This window comes from Leopardus geoffroyi, chromosome A3, assembly GCF_018350155.1.
Source record: "Leopardus geoffroyi isolate Oge1 chromosome A3, O.geoffroyi_Oge1_pat1.0, whole genome shotgun sequence".
Lineage (NCBI taxonomy): Eukaryota > Metazoa > Chordata > Mammalia > Carnivora > Felidae > Leopardus > Leopardus geoffroyi.
This window is the reverse complement of record NC_059336.1, coordinates 60,790,526-60,809,596: the sequence shown is the minus strand read 5'-3', so window position 1 is coordinate 60,809,596 and position 19,071 is coordinate 60,790,526. Positions and strand designations below refer to the sequence as shown.

Here is a 19,071-nt window from a genome sequence, read left to right as displayed (position 1 = left end):
TTAACCGACTGCGCCACCCAGGCTCCCCAGAAGGATAACTGTTCTTAAAGAAACAATACAAACAAGAGTTTATTGAGAAATGTTTAAAATATTCAAGCTATTTTTAAATGTCCCTCAAATACTTTAGTAGCAACCATTACAAGATTAATTCATAAGTTAAAACATCATTCTTATCTACTCTCTCAAGTAGTTCTACTAAGGACCTCTTCCAGGTAACTGTTAAAGAAGACTGTCCTTACGTTAAAGTAAGAAACTTCATATGTTTCAATATTCAATTACTCAGATTTTTCATTAATTCAAGCTTACTTATCCTTTACACCATTTTAATAAGCAAAATTACTGCATAAAAAAACAAATACTACCTTAGAGTTTATTCACTGGGCTCTTATATTTCAAATTACTATAATAAATAATACCTATAATAACACTTATGTTCTCAGCCTGATCATTTAAGTGCTTTATCATATGCTACCAAGAGTAACATATAATGCTTTATTATGTGCTACCAAGAGTACATTAAAAGGATGCTTAAGAAATAACACGGAACAGGGGCACCTGGGTGGCTCAGTCAGTTAAGCATCCAACTCTTGATTTAGGCTCAGGTCATGATCTCCCAGTTCGTAAGATCAAGCCCCAAGTTGGGCTCCATGCTAGGAGTGGAGTCTGCTTAATAATCCCTCCCCCCGCCTCAGGGCACCTGGGTGGCTCAGTCAGTTAAGTGTCCAACTTTGGCTCAGGTCATGTTCTCACAGTTTGTAGTTCGAGCCCCGCGTCGGGCTCTGTGCTGACAGCTCAGAGCCTGGAGCCTGCTTCTGATTCTGTGTCTCCCTCTCTCTCTGACCTCCCCTGCTTAAGCTCTGTCTCTCTCCCTCTCTCTCTCTCTCTCTCTCAAAAGTAAATACACATTAAGAAAAAAATTTTTAATTAAAAAAAAAAAAAAGAACATGGAACGACAATGAACTTTAGGAAACTACCTTGTTACAAACAATTAGTAATGTGGTGATTAATAAAAGCAAGACAATGGAGCACATTCACACCTTTAAAAACTCAATAGGTTGCTTTTGGCTTTCAAATACACTATATCACGCTTATAAGCCATTAGGCAGCAATGAGAAATGAAACTGTCTTCATTTTTAGAATTCTGTTTACATTCCTAGTTTCTAAATTTCATTGCAGGGTACTAAACTCAGTCAAGAAATAAAATGTTTGGGAACCCTCTTGCACTGTTGGTGGGAATGCAAACTGGTGCAGCCGCTCTGGAAAACAGTGTAGAGGTTCCTCAAAAAATTAAAAATAGACCTACCCTATGACCCAGCAATAGCACTGCTAGGAATTTACCCAAGGGATACAGGAGTGCTGATGCACAGGGGCACTTGTACCCCAATGTTTATAGCAGCATTTTCAACAATAGCCAAATTATGGAAAGAGCCTAAATGTCCATCAACTGATGAATGGATAAAGAAATCGTGGTTTATATACACAATGGAATACTACGTGGCAATAAGAATGAAATATGGCCTTTTGTAGCAACGCGGATGGAACTGGAGAGTGTTATGCTAAGTGAAATAAGTCAGGCAGAGAAAGACAGATACCATATGTTTTCACTCTTATGTGGATCCTGAGAAACTTAACAGAAGTCCATGGGGGAGGGGAAGAAAAAAAAAAAGAGTTTAGAGAGGGAGGGAGGGAGCCAAAGCATAAGAGACTCTTAAAAACTGAGAACAAACTGAGGGTTGATGGTGGGTGGGAGGGAGGGGAGAGTGGGTGATGGGTATTGAGGGCACCTTTTGGGATGAGCACTGGGTATTGTATGGAAACCAATTTGACAACAAATTTCATATTTAAAAAAAAAAGAAAGAAAATGTTTATCAAAATATTATAAAGCTACACTAATTAAAATAATACAGTAGTGGCACAGAAAATAGCAAATGAATCCATGAAATAAAAGAGTCCAGAAACATATCCATGCACATGAAAATTTAATAGCTATTAAAATGCCATTTCAAATCAGTGACTAAAGAAAGGACTATCCAACCCTACCTCATGCCAGAATAAAAATTCCAGAAGGATTAAAACTTTATTTATTTGTTTATTAAAGTTTATTTATTTAGAGAAAGACAGAGAAAGTGGGATGGGTAGAAAGTGGGTGAGAAGGGAGAATCCCAAGCAGGCTCCACACTGTCAGCCCAGAGCCCAATATGGGACTTGAACTCACTAACTATGAGATCATGACCTGAGCAGAGACCAAGAGTTGGATGCTTAATAGACTGTGCCATTCAGGCACCCCAAAAAACTTTATTTTTTTAATATTTATTTATTTTTGAGAATGTGAGAGAGAGAGAGAGAGTGCGCACGAGCGAGCATGCATGAGTAGGTGAGAGGCAGAGAGAGATGGAGACAGAGGATCTGAAGCAGGGTCTACACTGACAGCAGAGAGCGTCATGTGGGGCTCAAACTCACACAATGTGAGAGCTAAAGTCAGACGCTTAACTGAATGAGCCACCCAGGCGCCCTTGGGAGGATTAAAAGTTTAAAAAATTATTTAAGAAGTATTAAAAGTTGGGGCGCCTGGGTGGCTCAGTCAGTTGAGCGTCCGACTTCAGCCCGGGTCACGATCTTGCGGTCTGTGAGTTCGAGCCCCACGTCAGGCTCTGGGCTGATGGCTCAGAGCCTGGAGCCTGCTTCCGATTCTGTGTCTCCCTCTCTCTCTGCCCCTCCCCCGTTCATGCTCTGTCTCTCTCTGTCTCAAGAATAAACGTTAAAAAAAAAAATTTTTAAAAAGAAACCGTAGAAAACATTCTTGTAGTTCTTGAGGTAAGATCTTCCTAAACAGGGATCAAAACTAGGTGGAGAAGAGAGGATTTTTAGGCTAGACATTACTCTGCATGATACTATAATGGTAGATACATGTCATCCTACATTTGTCCAAACTCTTAGAATGTACAACACCAAGTGTAAACCCGAATGTAAACTATGGACTCTAGGTGATAATGATGAGTCAATGTATGTTCATAAATTTTAACCAGTGTACCACTTTGATTGGTAGTATTGATAATAGGGAAGGTGTTCATACATAGGGATAGGAGGTATACGGGAAATCTCTGCACCTTCTGCTTAATTATGTTATAAACCCAAATCGCTCTAAAATAAAGTCTATTCAAATTTTTTAAAAGGGGGAGAACTTCCAAAAAATAAAAGAATCAAAACTCAGAAGTCAGTAAAAATTGATGAATTTTATCACACAGACATTTAAAACTTTGACTTAAAAAATGCTTCAAAATGTGAAATAAATCATGTGTGTGAAAACAGACAGGAAAAAAAAGGATGGAAATATATGCATCATCTATTTGCTGGGAGATCTCTCTACAGAAGAGAGAAGGATTAGGAAGGGAGAGCACTGTCCTATATACAGAACATTCCTGGGGCACCTGGGTGGCTAAATCAGTTGAGCATCTGACTCGATTTCAGCTCAGATCATGATCTCAGGGTTCATGAGATTAAGCCCTGCATAGGGCTCTGTGCTGACAGTGCAGAGCCTGCTTGGGATTCTCTCTCTCCCTCTCTCTCTGCTCCTCCCCCACTTGTTCTGTCTCTTTCAAAATAAAAATAAACACTAAAAAAAAAAAAAGGAACATTTCTATTGTCTGAACTTTTTACCATGACTACAATTACTTAGGAAATTTTTTGAGCAAGAATTTTTAAAAGAGATAAAGTGGGCAATACAATTTAATCCTTAGAATAGACATTTAAATGTAATGTCAAATCGAAAAAACTTTCAAATGATATAAATGAGAATGTCACTTTTTCCACACTGCATCTAATAATTATATGATGTTTAAAGAGGAATTAAAATCCTGATCAGTAGTTAGATGCTAACTAAAATTATTGCAGTGATTATTGCACAATATGTGCAAATAGTGAATCATTTTGTCATATACCTAGAATATAATGCTATACATGTCAATTGTAACTCAATAAAAAATCCTATCAATGGTAAATGTAATACCTTTGCTTCTTCAAGTTCTTTGTCAGCGGTATCCACCACAAAATTTTTTTCTTTTTCTAGTTGCTCTGCTAGTTGGTCAATTTTAATCAATTCTTTACAAAGATGCTCATTGTGGCTGGTTAAATCGTCTATTTGACTGCTTACCACCTCCTTACTATCCAAGAGTTTCCTAACATATTCTTCCAAGCCATGATTTGTCTGTTTGAGATCTTCAACCTGTTGTAATGAGAAAGAAAATAATTGTATTAAAATATTTCCTTTGCTTCTAAGGAGAACAACTAGGTGAATGGAATCAGGAAGGGAGGTTTGCTTCCCTGGAAAGAGACTTAGCTATATATTTTTTTTTCATTTTCTGAATTTTGTAGCATGTAAATATAATACCTATCTGAAAAAATATATTAAATGAAAATTTAAAGGTTTATAGCTACATCTTACAAGATAATTTATAGTTAATAAAAAACTTAATTACTATTGATTTCTTAACCAAACTATTAGAAGACTGGCCAAATATTTATATCTGTATAAAAGAAACCACACTCTTGAAATTATTTAATTTTAATAACTCATATCATCAATTATATTTCTAATTACTGTTACCAAAATACGTTAACTCTTCAAAAGAGGTTCTTTTGAACATATTAATAACTTACTTGACTAAGCTAAATACCAAATCAGTCAAGTATTTGCTAACTAATGTGGAGGACCACAGCTTTCCTTCCCAGCCCACTATTAAACCAACGGATGAAGAAAATGGCCTTTTCTATCACGAAGGTATCCAAATGCCTTTAAAGGAAGAAATATATATTAGACCCACTGAACATGATTATATGTCAGGAACTATGTTAAATCCCATAGATACAAAAATAGGTTAGGTACCTGCCCTCACGGAATTTGTTTACTTGAAAAAACACAAAAAGAATATGTTAAGTGCTATAACAGAAATTATCTATTAAGGATGGCACAAAGGTCCCTTTCCATTTCTCTCACTGTGTACTTAAACATTTACTGAGCACCTATTATATTCATGGCACCATGTTGGTACCTATAAAAAATGTAAAAAGACAGAAGGAAAAACAGACTCAGTCTTTGAGGAGCATCAAAAATTGCTAAATCCCTCATCCAATGGTATCCTTAGTTCTAACTTCCAACCTTGCCCATTTCAAATAACTATAGATATCACTCTTTTCAAACCATCAGAAGCAACAAAGTTTTCTTTAAAAATACAAACTTGGGGCGCCTGGGTGGCTCAGTCAGTTAAGTGTCTGACTTCAGCTCAGGTCATGATCTCACAGTCTGTGAGTTCGAGCATCGTGTCAGGCTCTGTGCTGACAGCTCAGAGCCTGGAGCCTGCTTCAGATTCTGTGTTTCCCTCTCTCTCTGCCCCTCCCTTGCTCATGCTCTGTCTCTCTCTGTCTCAAAAATAAATAAAAACATTAAAAAATTTTTAAAAAAATAAAAATAAAACTACAAACTTTATCTATAATTTGTCACTATATAAATACCCTAAAGGTCATGAATTATATTTAGCTAAATATATCACCAAGACATTTATTATACTCAATAAATACATACCAAGAAGCACAATAAATTCAACTCTTCCTTTGGCATTTTGTAAGCCACGCTAACTTGAGAGATTTAGAGGTAAAGAATTTATATACTCCTGAAATCATTGTTGCACTATATGCTAACTTGGATGTAAATTTAAAAATAAATAATTTTAAAAAATAGAAGTAAAGAATTTAAATTATCAAATCCAGGAAACAAGAAAAATTTTGAAAAATTAAAAAAAAAGAAAAACCAAAAACAGAAACTGTATATGCACTTATTTCCTTAGTTGAGTCTTTTATCACAACTGGCCTGAATTTCAGCAATACCTCCTACTTTCTTCTCTTTTGGCGTTTTACCATATACAGCTACAAATTCCTTGAAAGTGCAAATTGGAGTTAACTCCTGTAACCTTATGGTGCTTTATCACACTGAGGGTAAGATTTAAAAAATGTTGTGATGCCAACCCTACTGACCTCTCCAGTTTAACTTTCCACCATCCCCTATGTATCTAAGTTCCAGGATGCTAGACTCATTTTAAAAACTTTACTAAGTTATAGAAGATGTTATATATTATGTCCTACAACCCTCTTTATAAGAATTCTCAAAGAAAACTTGGCTCATGTCTCAATTTCAGGAAAACATGCTTCTCTTGGATACCTGGTTTGTTCTTATCCTCGGGACAGTGAATTATTTAACTAAAATTTCCTTTTTGCCCTTGTCTCAAGGAATTTTTTAAACAATCTGCAACCCATCTCTAGTAACTAGCACAGAACCTGTGTACAATGATCTCCTGTTTGCTATTCCTGTCCCATGCTTTCACTAAGTTTATTTTCCCGTTCTTATTACCTAAGCTATTTTCATTACTTGTATCATTTTTTAAACTATAGGATGTGGGGGGTGCCTGGGTGGCTCAGTTGGTTAAGCATCTGACTCTTGATTTCAGCTTAGGTCATTATCACACAGTTTGTGGGTTCAGGCCCCTAGTCAGGCTTTGCACTATCAGTGAGGAGCCTGCTTGGGATTCTCTGTCTGCCCCTCCCCTCCCCTCTCTCTCTTAAAATAAAAAAAAATTAAAAAAATAAAAAAAAACCATAGGATGTGGGATAAACAAACAGATAAACTTCAATTTATCTATTTATATATATTTTTGTCTTTGTTCATGGCTTCTACAGTGTCATATTTCTGAGCAATAAGAGCACACTAAAAATGTTTGCTCAGCTTCCACTATACCAGGTTAAATGCCTCTCCTGTGATCCATAAAGCCTCTTACACAGTTTAATCTTAGTATTTTATAATGTATATTATGTGTTTACCTCCCTGTCCCACTAAATTCTAAGCAACTTTAAAGTGATAGTCTCTATTCTAGGGAAGCCTGGGTGGCTCAGTTGGTTAAAGTGTCTGATTTTGGCTCAAGTCACGATCTCGTGGTTTGCGGTTCGAGCCTTGAGTCAGGCTCTGTGCTGACAGCTCAGAGCCTGGAGCTTGCCTCAGCTTCTGTGTCTCCCTCTTTGCTCCTTCCCCCCTCCTTAAATAAACATTAAAAAACAATTTTAAGTGATTGTCTCCAACTTCTGTATCAACACACCTCTCATTTATCATTTATTATATATCTAGCATATAATGCTCAAGTTATTTTTAAATAAAAACAAATACATTATAAATAAACACTCATTCCTCTCACCTTTAACATCAAGCCCTACTTTCACTCAATTCTAAGACACAAGTACTTTAGAAGAGATAGTTTCAAGTAGGAGAAAGGATGTAGGCTTTGCAATTAGGCAGACAGGTTCAAATCCTGTTGTAGTTCTTTACCAGTTACTTAACCCTGGGCAATTTACCATATTTTCTTGATCCTAAGAAATACATCTGACTTCAGAAAAAATAAATGGAAGCCTCTTAACTTTCATCTGCTAAACGGAGAGAATACCTACAATTTGTAGGGTGTAGTCAGGTACAAAAGTTCAAGTAAAATTTCTGGCTGATAACAGGTAATCAAAAAGTAACTTAAAAAAAAACTTTTGGGGGGCACCTGGGTGGCTCAGTCAGTTAAGTGTCCGACTTTAGCTCAGGTCATGGTCTCACAGCTCATGGGCTTGAGCCCTGCATCTGGCTCTGGGCTAATAGCTCAGAGCCTGGAGCCTGCTTCAGATTGTCTGTCTGTCTGTCTGTCTGTCTGTCTGTCTCTCTCTCTCTCTCTCTCTCTCTCTCTCTCTGCGACTCCCCCACTCACGCTGTCTCTCTCTCAAAAGTAAATAAACATTAAAAAAATTTTTTAACTATTTATTTTGAAATAAGTGAAGATTCACAGGAAGTTGTAAAGAGTACAGAGAGGTCTCCTATACCCTTGACCCAATTTCCCCAATAGTTACATCTTAAACAATTATAGCACAATATCACAGAGATTTGACATTGATATGATATGTGCATATTGTTTTCTATTCCATTTTATCCCATGTATAGACTGCTGTAGTCAGCATCTCAATAAGATACAGAATTATTCCATCACCACAAAGATTGCCCTACTGACACCCCTTTACAGTCATATCCACTACCCTGCCCATCCTTAACTCTTAGCAACCACTAATCTCTATAATTCTCTTTTCAGGAATGTTATATAAATAAAATCATGTGATGAAGATCATAGTATGTGATCTCTCGTCATTGGCTTTTTCACACAACAATGTCGTTGAGCTCTATCCAAGTTCTATGGACCAATAGTTCAATCTTTTTTGTTGCTGAGTAATATTTCATGGTATAGATTACCACAGTTTGCTTAGTCATTTACCTATTAAAGGAAATTGTAATTGTTTCCAGTCTTTGACAAACAATGCTGCTATGAACCATCATATACAAGTTTTTGAGTGGACATAAGTTTTCATGTCTGTGGAATACCCAGAACTATCTGGTTTCTCCTCATCCTTGCCAGCATTGGGTATTGTCACTATTTTTAACTGTTCTTATAGGTGTGCATTGTTATTTTATCTTGGACTTAATTTGCATTTCCCTGATGTTTGGAAAGGTTGAACATTTTCATGTGCTCAACATATATCCTTCTGTGAAATACCTCTTCATGTCTTTTGCTCATTTTCTAATTGAATTGTTGCTTTTTACTGCTGAGTTTTAAGAATTCTTCATATACCCTACATATGATTCTTCTGGCAGAAATATGGTTTGTAGGGGCACCTGGGTGGCTCAGTTGGTTAAGCGTCCGACTTCGGCTCAGGTCATGATCTCGCAGTTTGTGGGTTTGAGCCCTGCACCGGGCTCTGTGCTGACAGCTCAGAGCCTGAAGCCTGCTTCAGATTCTGCGTCTCTCTCTCTCTGCCCCTCCCCTACTTGTGCTCTGTCTCTCGCTCTCTCAAAAATAAACATTAAAAAAAATTTTTTTAAAAAGAAGTATGGGTTATCGTTTTTTTTCATCCTGTTAACAGGGTCTTTCACAAAGTAAAGTATTTAAATTTTGGTGAAGTCTGAGTATCAATTTTTCTTTTATGAATCATGCTTTTGGTGTCACACTAAGAACTCTTCACCAAGCCCAAAGCCCTGAAGGTTTTCTGTTACCCTATAAAAGTTTCATAGTTTTGTGTTTTATATTTAAATCTATGATCCATTTTGAATTAATTTTTATGTAAGGTGTGAAGTTTAGGCTTAGGTTCATTTTCTTCCCTAAAAGATATCCAATTGTTCCAGCATCTTTTATTGAAAAGATTATCTTTCTTCCACCAAACTGCACTTGCACTTCTGTCAAAAACCTTTTGGCTGTACTTGCATAAGGCTATTTCTGGATTCACTATTCTGTATCATTGATCTGTGTCTATCCCCCCCACCATACAGTCTTAATTACTGTAGATATACACAAAGTTTTGAAACCAAAAGAGAATGACTCTTTCCACTTTCTTTTTCAAAGCTGTTTTTGCTGGGGTTTTGATGGGAATTGCATTAAACCCGTATATCAATTTGGAGAAAACTGACATTTTTATTATGTTTAGGCTTCCAATCCATTAACATGATCAGTCTCTGGATCCAAAGCAGGCTCTGTGGTGTCAGCAGCAAGCCCGATGCGGGGCTTGAACTCACGAACCGTGAGATCATGACCTAAGCCAAAGTCAGACGTTCAACCAACAGAGTCACCCAGGTGCCCCTCATGTGCTTTCTTGCCATTTGTAGGTCTTTGGAAAAATGTCTATTCAAAAATGACTATTCAGGTCCTTTGCTCACTTTTGAATTGTTTTTTTTTTATTGTTGTAGAGTTCTTTGTATATTCTCAATTATTAACCCGTATCAAATGCATGATTTAGATATAACTTCTCCTATGCATTTTTTAATAGACTTTATTTTTTTCTTTAGAGCAGTTTTAGGTTTACAGAAAAATTGATCAGGAAGTACAGAGAGTTCCCATATACCCCTTCTCCCCACTCCACACACAGTTTCCCATCTTATTTAAATCTTGTATTTGTACAGTACATTTGTTACAATTAATGACACATTTAATTAAAGTCAGAGTTTATATTAGGATTTACCGTTTGGGTTGTAGATTCTATGGGTTTTGACAAATGCATAATAACATGTACCTACCATTACTATATCATATAGAATAGTTTCACTACTTGAAAAATACATGTCCTCCATTTACCCCTCCGACTCTCCTTTCCACCAAATCCCCGGCAACCAGTGATCTTTCTAATGTCTCTATGTTTTATCTTTTTCAGGTCATATAGTTGGAATCATAAAAGTATGTAACCTTTTCAGTTGGCTTTCTTCACCTAGCAATTTGCTTTCAAGGTTCCTTCATGGCTTTTTGTGGCTTGATAGCTCATTTCTTTTTATCAACGACTAATATTCCATTGTACAGATATACCACAATTTGCTTATCTATTCACCTTTTGAAGAATATCTTGGTTGATTCCAAAATTTCCACTTGGTTCTTCTTTATGTCCTTTATTTCTTAGATGAGATTTTCTATTTTTTACTTATTTCAAACATGCTCAGAATTCCTGTTGGAGCATTTATATGACAACTGACTTAATATCTGTGTGAGATAACTGTAGTACCTAATTCATCTTTGTGTTGGCATCTCTTGGTTGTCTTTTCTCACTGAGGTTGAGATATTCCTGATTCTTGAGATAAAAGTTAATTTTTTAAAATATTTTTAAAATTTATTTATTTATTTTGAGAGAGAGAGAGCACAAGTGAGGTAGGGGCAAAGACAGAGCGGGGGAGAGAGAGAGAATTCCAAGCAGTTTCTGCACTGTCATCAAAGAGCCCCATGCGAGGCTTGAACTCACAAACTGAGGTCATGATGTGAACCGAAATCAAGAGTCAGATGCTTACCCGACTGAGCCACCCAGGCACTCCAAGAAGTGATTTTTTTCATTGAGATCTGCTCTTGTGTTATGGTAGGCTTCCTGTCACACTTCCTGGTATTTTAGTTCTAGCTAAAAAGGTGGGACACTACCTTCTTACTGCTAGGTGTAGGTGAAGTCCAATTTCTCTACTAGGCCTCTCTTGACACCTGGAGAGGGCGCTCTCCTTGTTACTCTAGGCAGGGATGGGAGTTCAAGATCCCCACCAGGCAGGCCCCTGCTGATACCACCACAGTGAGGAAGAACAGAGGCAACTTGTTACTGTTCCCATGTGTCCTCCACCACCACTACGGGTGAGTGAACTGGTTAATGCTAAGAGGTGGCAAAAATCCGGACTCTGCATTACGTCTCCTCTGACACCACCTTAGCAAAAAGGGGACACTTCTTACTCTGAGTGAGGGTGGATATCTAGGTGCCCCACATGGTCTTTGCTGACTTTATGGGGTTGGAGGATGTACTTACTGCCTGGTGGGCACTAAAGTCTTGGCTCCCCAGCCAGCATTCCTCTTTGATAGCATGCTGGTGCAATGGAGGGTTGGGGACTGGGGCATGAGGCATGGCCAGGACTCCTTGTTACAGCATGGCAAAAGTGGAAGTCTAGGCTCTTAACTCAGCCTTTGCTGGCAGGAGTGGGGCTACAGAGTGTTTTTCGCGGTATTTGAGTGGGCAGGTATTGTCTAAGAGTAGTCTGCATTAGAAACAAACCTATAAATACAAAGAACAAAATGGTGGGGGAGGGAATGGAAAAATGAGTGAAGGGGAGTGGGGGATATATAGGTTTCCAGTCATGGGATGAATAAGTCATGGGGATAGTCAATGGTATTGTAACAGCATCGTATGGTAATAGATGGCAACTACTCTTGGGATGAGGATAGCATAATATATAGAGCTGTCAAATCACTACACTGTACACCTGAAACTAATTTAACACTGGATGTCAACTGTACTTCAATACAAAAATTAAAAAATAATTAAAAGAGAGAAAAAAAGCAACTTCACCAGGGAAAAACCCAGAAGATATCGCTTTAATCGAAAGATCCAAATAAAGATCATTAGTAATAGAACAAATTGAAATTGTGTGCTACTTGATGGGATGCAATGAAAAGAACCCACCACCATTTCTGTACTATTCCTGTCTGTATTCACGTTGTACCTTAAACCAACATTTATTATGTCACAGTTTCCGGGGGGTGAGGGATCTGGGAGTGGCTTAATTTGCTAATTCTGGTTTAAGGTCTCTCACAAGGTCAGAAGAGTCAGCCAGGGTGACAGTCACCATGGCAAGGTTTAACTGGGACTGGAGAATCCACTCCCAAGCTCACCCAACACAGTTTGCAGGCCTGTTTCTCACTGGTTACTGGCTAGATGATTCAGTACCTTGCCATGCTGGCCTGTTCACAGGGCTACTCACATCGTGGATGTTTGCTTCCTTCAGAGCAAATGATCCAAGAGATCACTCTATAACTTAATCACTTCTGCTCTATGCTCTTGGTCACAAAGATCAATTATGGTACAATGTGTGAAAAGACCGCATAAGAATGGGAGTAACATGAGGTGGGGCCAATTTGAAGGCTACCACACAGCCAAAGGTTCATTAACATAATCATGACAAACCCAAATCAATGGCCATTCTACAAAATAATTCACGTGTGTTAATTTTTTTTTTTTTTACATATATTTTTGAGAGACAGAGCACAAATAGGGGAAGGGCAGAGAGAGAGACAGACAGACAGACACAGAATCCAAAGCAGGCTCCAGGCTCCAAGCTGTCAGCACAGAGCCTGACACAGGGCTCGAACTCACAAACCGCGAGATCATGACCTGAGCTGAAGTCAGACGCTCAACCGCCTGAGCCACCCAGGCGTTCCTCACCTGTGTTCTTTAAAGTGTCATAGTCATGAACATCAAGGAAGAATGGGGAACTGTTCCAGAATGAAGGAGATAAATGGACATGATAATTAAATGCAATGTGCAATGCTGGACTAGATCTTTTTGTAACTGAGGACATTATGGAAGAATTGGCAAAAACTAAGCCAGAGGCTTAGCTGGCAGCGATGTATTGAAATTCATTTCCTGATTTTACTAGATTGTACTGTGATCTTGTAGGAAAGTGTTCTTATTTATAGGAAATACCCACTCATATTTTAGAAAGATCAGGACAGCAGGTCTGCAACTTACTCTCAAATGGTTTGAGGGACAATAGTCTTTGTTCTGTACTTGTGACTTACATAAGTTTGATATTACTTCCAAATTAAAAAAAATACATAAATTATAAAAACCTAGGACAGAGGGGCACTGGTTGGCTCAGTTGGTCAAGCATCTGACTTCAGCTCAAGTCATGATCTCAAGGTCATGGAATCAAGCCCCACATCAGGCTCTGCAGGACAGTCTGGAGCCTGCTTGGGATATTCTCTCTCGCTCTCTCCCTCTCTCTCTGTCCCTGCCCGGCTCACACTCTCTCTCTCCCTCAAAATAACTAAATAAATTTGGGGAAAAAAAAAAAAATAAAACCTAGGACAAAGGAAAAAAAACCATATTGCGAGGCTGCTGCCTTCCTAGTTCTTTTGTCTGGAAGAATGGCTCTTCTGAGAACTGTTTTTGTCTGCATCCATTGCTATTTCTAGATGCCAGTTTTTCCAGCACTCTGAGATATATGGAGCAAAAGAAAAACCCAGGAATTCACCAATGTGTCACTTAATGTGTGCTGAGGTCCCTAGCCAGTCTTCCTCCTCCTTCCCACCTTTCAGGATGTCCTTATATTTGTTTTATAACAAAACGTTCAGCATTTTTAGCTGTACTTGGTGGGAGAAATAGGGCAAAGTAAGTCTACTCCATTTTCCTAAAAGAGGAAGTTTCTTTTAATAGCCTTCATTAGTAGCCATACGGCACATCACGCACCAGGTGAACAGACAATACAGAGAACTGGGTTCAAATCTTAGCTAACTTGGAAACTCAAACAAATCCTACTTAGCTCTGTCACTCATTACTCAAATATCTTAATTCTCTAATCTCTTGGAACCTCAGCTTCCATGTCTTTAAAATGGAAATAACATCACTATTTCACAAGGTTGGAAATGATTAAGTAACATTATGTACTTAAAAATACTGGATACAACACTTGCCACATAGTTTGCACTCATTATGTGTATCTGAATCTGCATGTATCAAAATGGTTAAGATAGAAATGGAATGATTTTAGACTCATAAGATGTCAATGAGCACTGAATTAGTATTTATTCTCCATCTTCTTGTTTTAAAATAGGCCTCCATCCCAAATTAATTCAGGGAAATACAGAAATTAAATATAACCTGTAATTTCAGTGCAGAGATGAATTTGTCTTGATTTCTCACTTCTTGCTCTAGCTGGAGAGTATTCTGGTATTTTTCAGCTTCAGAAAATGGAGCCCCTAGACCAAAATCATGTTCTTTGGTGGTAACCTAGTGGGAAAAAATGAGAATGATGCAGAGATTTTTTAGTTTAAAACAGTTTTGTGATTCCTTACAACAATTAATGATTTTGGAAATTAACAATATTTTTAGATACATTTTCAATTGTTTTTAACCTTGTCCCACCAGCTAAGAGGATTTTCATCAAGCTTTACTTTCTTAAAATTTCATGTTATAAACTTTTTGTGTTTTCCAAATATAAAACTACAATATTACACATGCTTTTCAAAAAAGACATACCCCATCCTATCCATTTGGTAATCATTGTTCTAAGGAAATACAGGTCAGCAACAAATTATGTAGTCTACCTTTAGGCCTGTGTTGTCCAATATAATAGCTACTAGCTACATAATTGTTGCTGCTTTTGTATATTAACAAAAAGTTTTGCTACACATATCACAAAGGGCTAACTTCCCTAATACAGAAATGATTCTTACAAATAAAAACAGAAAATACTCTAAAAGTTGATGAAGAATATGGATATTTCACAGAAATGGCTCTTAAATAGGTTAAAAGATACTCAATCTCACCATTTAGAAGGATACAAATTAAAACAACACGGAGATACCATTTTTTAATCTCATATTGGCGAAGATCAAAAAGTTGGATATATAATGTAACTTTTTTTTAATGTTTGTTTATGTTTGAGAGAGAGAGACAGAGACAGGGCTGAGCGGGGGAGGGACAGAAAGAGAGGGAGACAGAGAATCTGAAGCAGACTCCAGGCTCTGAGCTGTCAGCTTAGAGCCCAATGCAGGGCTCGAACCCATGAACCATGAGATCATGCCCTGGGCCGAAATCGATGTCCAACTGACTGAGCCACCAGGCGCCCCTATAATTTAACATTCTTATACATCACTGGTGGTGGGTTAAATTGACACAATATTTCTCGAGAACAATTATGTAAAATCTAGCAACACTATAAATGCACGTAGCTTCTGCACAGATAATTCTACTTCTAGGAATTTTTCCTACATATATATTTGCCCAAGTGCAAAATAACGTGTTAAAATATTTTTCACTTTAGTATACTGTACATACTACTCCACACTGTGTTTTTTTGTTTGTTTGTTTGTTTTTAAGAGAGAGATAACACGTATGCGCCAGCAAAGGAGAGGAGCAGGGGGAGAGGGAGGGAAGGAGGGAGGGAGGGAGAAGGAGAGAGAGAATCCCAAGCAGACTCCACACTCAGCTTGGAGCCAGACAAGGGGCTTGATTCCATGAACCTGGGATCATGACCTGACCTAAATCAAGAGTTGGAAGCTCAACCTACTGAGCCACCCATGTACCATCACAATGTGATTTTTTTACATGAGAATGTATCTCAGAAACTGTGTAATTTAGGAAAGTAATTTTTTCTTTCCCTGAACCAAAGCTAACACTATGTTAAGGAAGAAAGAATTTGCCACAAGCATCCTAGATCTCTCCCGGCCACACAGATGCTATTGTCCAAAATCTAGTGTTTGGGAAAATGCAGGATCAGGATCCCCCAGTCCCTGACCTTGTGTTACACCCTCTGCAATCCAGCACTTAGCAGTCTGACAGGCTTATTTTCCTTTTTTCCTTTCCCTAAACTAGACATAAATCTACTTTTCCGTTTTTCATTCCAACAGTTACTGCCTCACCTGGAATTTCAGCATTAGATCTCACAGAGTATTTCTTTTTCTTTCTTTTTTTTTTTTTTTTTTTTTTTTTGGAGGGGAGAGGGGCAGAGGGGGGCAGAGAGAGAGAGAGAGAGAGAGAGAGAGAGAGAGAGAGAGAATCTTAAGCAGGCTCCATGCCCACCATGGAGCCCGATATAGGGCTCAATCTCACAACTCCAAGACCATGACACCGCTGAAATCAAGAGTCGGATGCTTAACCAACTGAGCCACCAAGACATCCCTCACAGACTAATTCTAATTTATAAATCATTTAAGATTTTATAGGTTAAGCCAAAATCCCAAGTACCATTGCTTACATAGTTTCTGTTGAAAAAAATGTATTCCTAGTTATAAACATTTGACTTAGAATAACAGATTCAGACTATTCACTATAATTAACAGTACTTTTCAAATCTTCTGAACATCTAAATCATTTAGGAATTTTCTTATCCATGGTAGGCTTGAAATACTGCATTTCTAAAAATGCTGCTCAGTAATTCCTTATTTGGTTAGTATAGAGACTACACTTTGAATAGCAAGGATCTCTTCAAATGAAGTGGAAACCTGCCATGCGTTCACAGTTCTTCATAATGTGGTTGCCTCCCACTTCTCCAAATTTATCTCCTAATTGATACCTCCAAGAATCCCTTTATGAAAAACAAACTATTCTACATTCTTTACACATAGGTTCATATTATCATTATAGAAACATATTTTTTCTCCATTTAACGAAAGACACCTCTGAGGCACAGCTTGAATTCCATATTTTCTAGTAGGTGTTCTCAGTATTCTCCATCAGATAGTGATTACTTTTTTTTTTTTTTAATGTTTACTTATTTTTAAGAGAGAGACAGAGCGTGAGTTGGGGAGGGGCAGAGAGAGAGAAAGGGAGACACAGAATCTGAAGCAGGCTCCAGGCTCCAAGCTGTCAGCACAGAACCCAAGGCAGGGCTCGAACCCATGAACCATGAGATCATGACCTGAGGCAAAGTCAGACGCTTAACCGACTAGCCACTCAGGCACCACAGTGATTACTTCTTTATTGAGACTTCTGTATGTATTGGTTATACAATAATCTGTGTAGCTATTTATTTTTCTGGATATGTCTTCCTCACACAATTATTAGAATCTTACAAACAAGCAGTGTCCTAGAGTTCTCTGTAGTCCTACCAACCTGCACAGAATTCTTTGCATAATAGGAAAGTGCCAATAAAAATTTGTATAGGTTGATAAGGAAGCAGTGTACAAAAGCAGATAAAATTGAACTTTCTTTATTCTCTTTGGTAAACTGAATAGTCAGGAAGGGATTCTATAAAATTTACCTATCAGGTTAGACTAGAAATTAAAAGTAGCAAGAGGCCAAAAGTCTACCTGACAATTGTGGGCAATCATATTAGAGTTGCTACGTTCTCTGCGCTATCTTTGGAGGCAGTGAAAAGGGAGAGAAATCAGTGTATCTGAAATGCCCATGCCTGGCCTGCCAGTTTCCCCACCTCAGACCACTGAATATCCTCCACACTCCCATAATCTCTATCTAAATGGAACTTGTGTTCCTGTTCAGATCTTAAAGAATACAAGTGAAAGTACTTTGGAAGCAGCAAATTGTTATGATAAACACTCAAGCTAAAATCACAACCATTCTCAATGAGGAAGCATCACAGCATAGTGGTTAAGAGCTTGTTCTTTAGCATCAGACTGCTTATGTTCATTACACTAGTTGTGCTGTTTCTTAGCTGCCTATGAGCAAGTTAGATCTCTGGCCATGGCTTCCCCATCTCTGAAACAGGAATGATAATAATACTTGCGTGATAGAGGTGTGAAGACTAAATGAGTTCGATAAAGCATTTTAGAACACTGCCTGGCAAAAAGAAGTGCTATATATATTATCGGCCATCAAGTCCTACTAGTCTTTTCACTAAAACCTCTCTCAAATACATTTTTTTCTAACCCTACTGTCACCATTTCTATGTTCCCCCAAAACTATGAGCAAAAGTTAGAAGACCACAGTTGTTGAAGGGTTGTTACAAAAGAGAAGAATTTGTTTCTTAATTCTCCTTGTATCAAGGACTCCCTTCAGAATTAAACAAAAGCCTTGAGTCCTCTCCTCAGGAAAATAAAAACGCATACAAAATTTGACAAGCAACTTCAGGGGGTTCAAGAACTCCCTAAAGCTTTTACACTCTAGCTTAAGAAGTCCTAAAGCATAAACACAGTGAAGATACCTAAAACATGGTTAATGTTAACTAATGAAGGAAGACCATTGACCCAATAAAAGTAAACCCAAAGAGGGGCACCTGGGTGGCTCAGTCAGTTGACCATCTGAGTTCAGCTCAGGTCACGATCTCATGGTTTGTGGGTTCAAGCCACGTGTTGGGCTCTGTGCTGACATCTCAGAGCCTGGAGCCTGCTTCAGATTCTGTGTCTCCCTCTCTCTCTGTCTCTCCCCCTCTCAAGCTCTCTCTTTCAAAGAATAAACATTAAAAAAAAAAAAAAAAGTAAACCCAAAGAAATGGTCTGTGCACTGTCATTTGAGACAAGAAAGAGAAAAGCAAGGTCAGGTGAAGATTTAGGTAAGAACGGATAGAAATGTGCAAAAGGTCCTGCCTGGAAGAATTTTCATTTTTCATGAAATAGGAGGTAAGATCATGTGCCAAAAAATATCACCAGTCTTGAGCAAAAGATCATGACAATACTACAAGCTCAACAAATCTATGCAATATTTTGGTAGAAAAATTAAAAATACTGGAGTACTTTATATGGGATTCTGAAATCTGTTTCCACAAAAGTTCAACTTGTTTTGTTTTTATAAAGTTGTCTCCAAAAGTTTACATTAACATTTTGAAGTAGGAAGGAATAGCCTCACTAACAGAAGGATGAAGAAAACCACAGTTTTATGAATAATTTTGAGATAGATTTTGATTATAAAAATGAATGAATAAATGTTTTGGGAATTCACTTCAAACGAAACAGTAAAGCCACAATGTTTAACCTTTCTTAGGAAAAAGAAATAATCTCTCTAGTCATTGCATCCAAACCCAAGCTGACTTTTCTTCTATCCAGACTA

The 19,071-nt window shown here is 37.8% G+C and overlaps 1 protein-coding gene across 8 annotated transcripts in view; it reads right to left on the bottom strand.

The window, feature by feature from the left end:
• TSGA10 (testis specific 10) overlaps window positions 1-19,071 on the bottom strand; it is a 166,595-nt gene that overhangs the window by 145,144 nt on the left and 2,380 nt on the right. For all 8 annotated transcript variants that reach the window (XM_045445754.1, XM_045445749.1, XM_045445753.1 and 5 more), the window contains exons 2-3: window positions 14,227-14,355; window positions 4,007-4,222 (exon numbers count right to left, since the gene is read on the bottom strand). Coding sequence is in view for 7 of the 8 variants with exons in the window: in XM_045445749.1 (XP_045301705.1) it covers window positions 4,007-4,222; window positions 14,227-14,355 (345 nt within the window). In the remaining variant the exon portion in view is untranslated. The remainder of the gene's footprint in view (window positions 1-4,006; window positions 4,223-14,226; window positions 14,356-19,071) is intronic.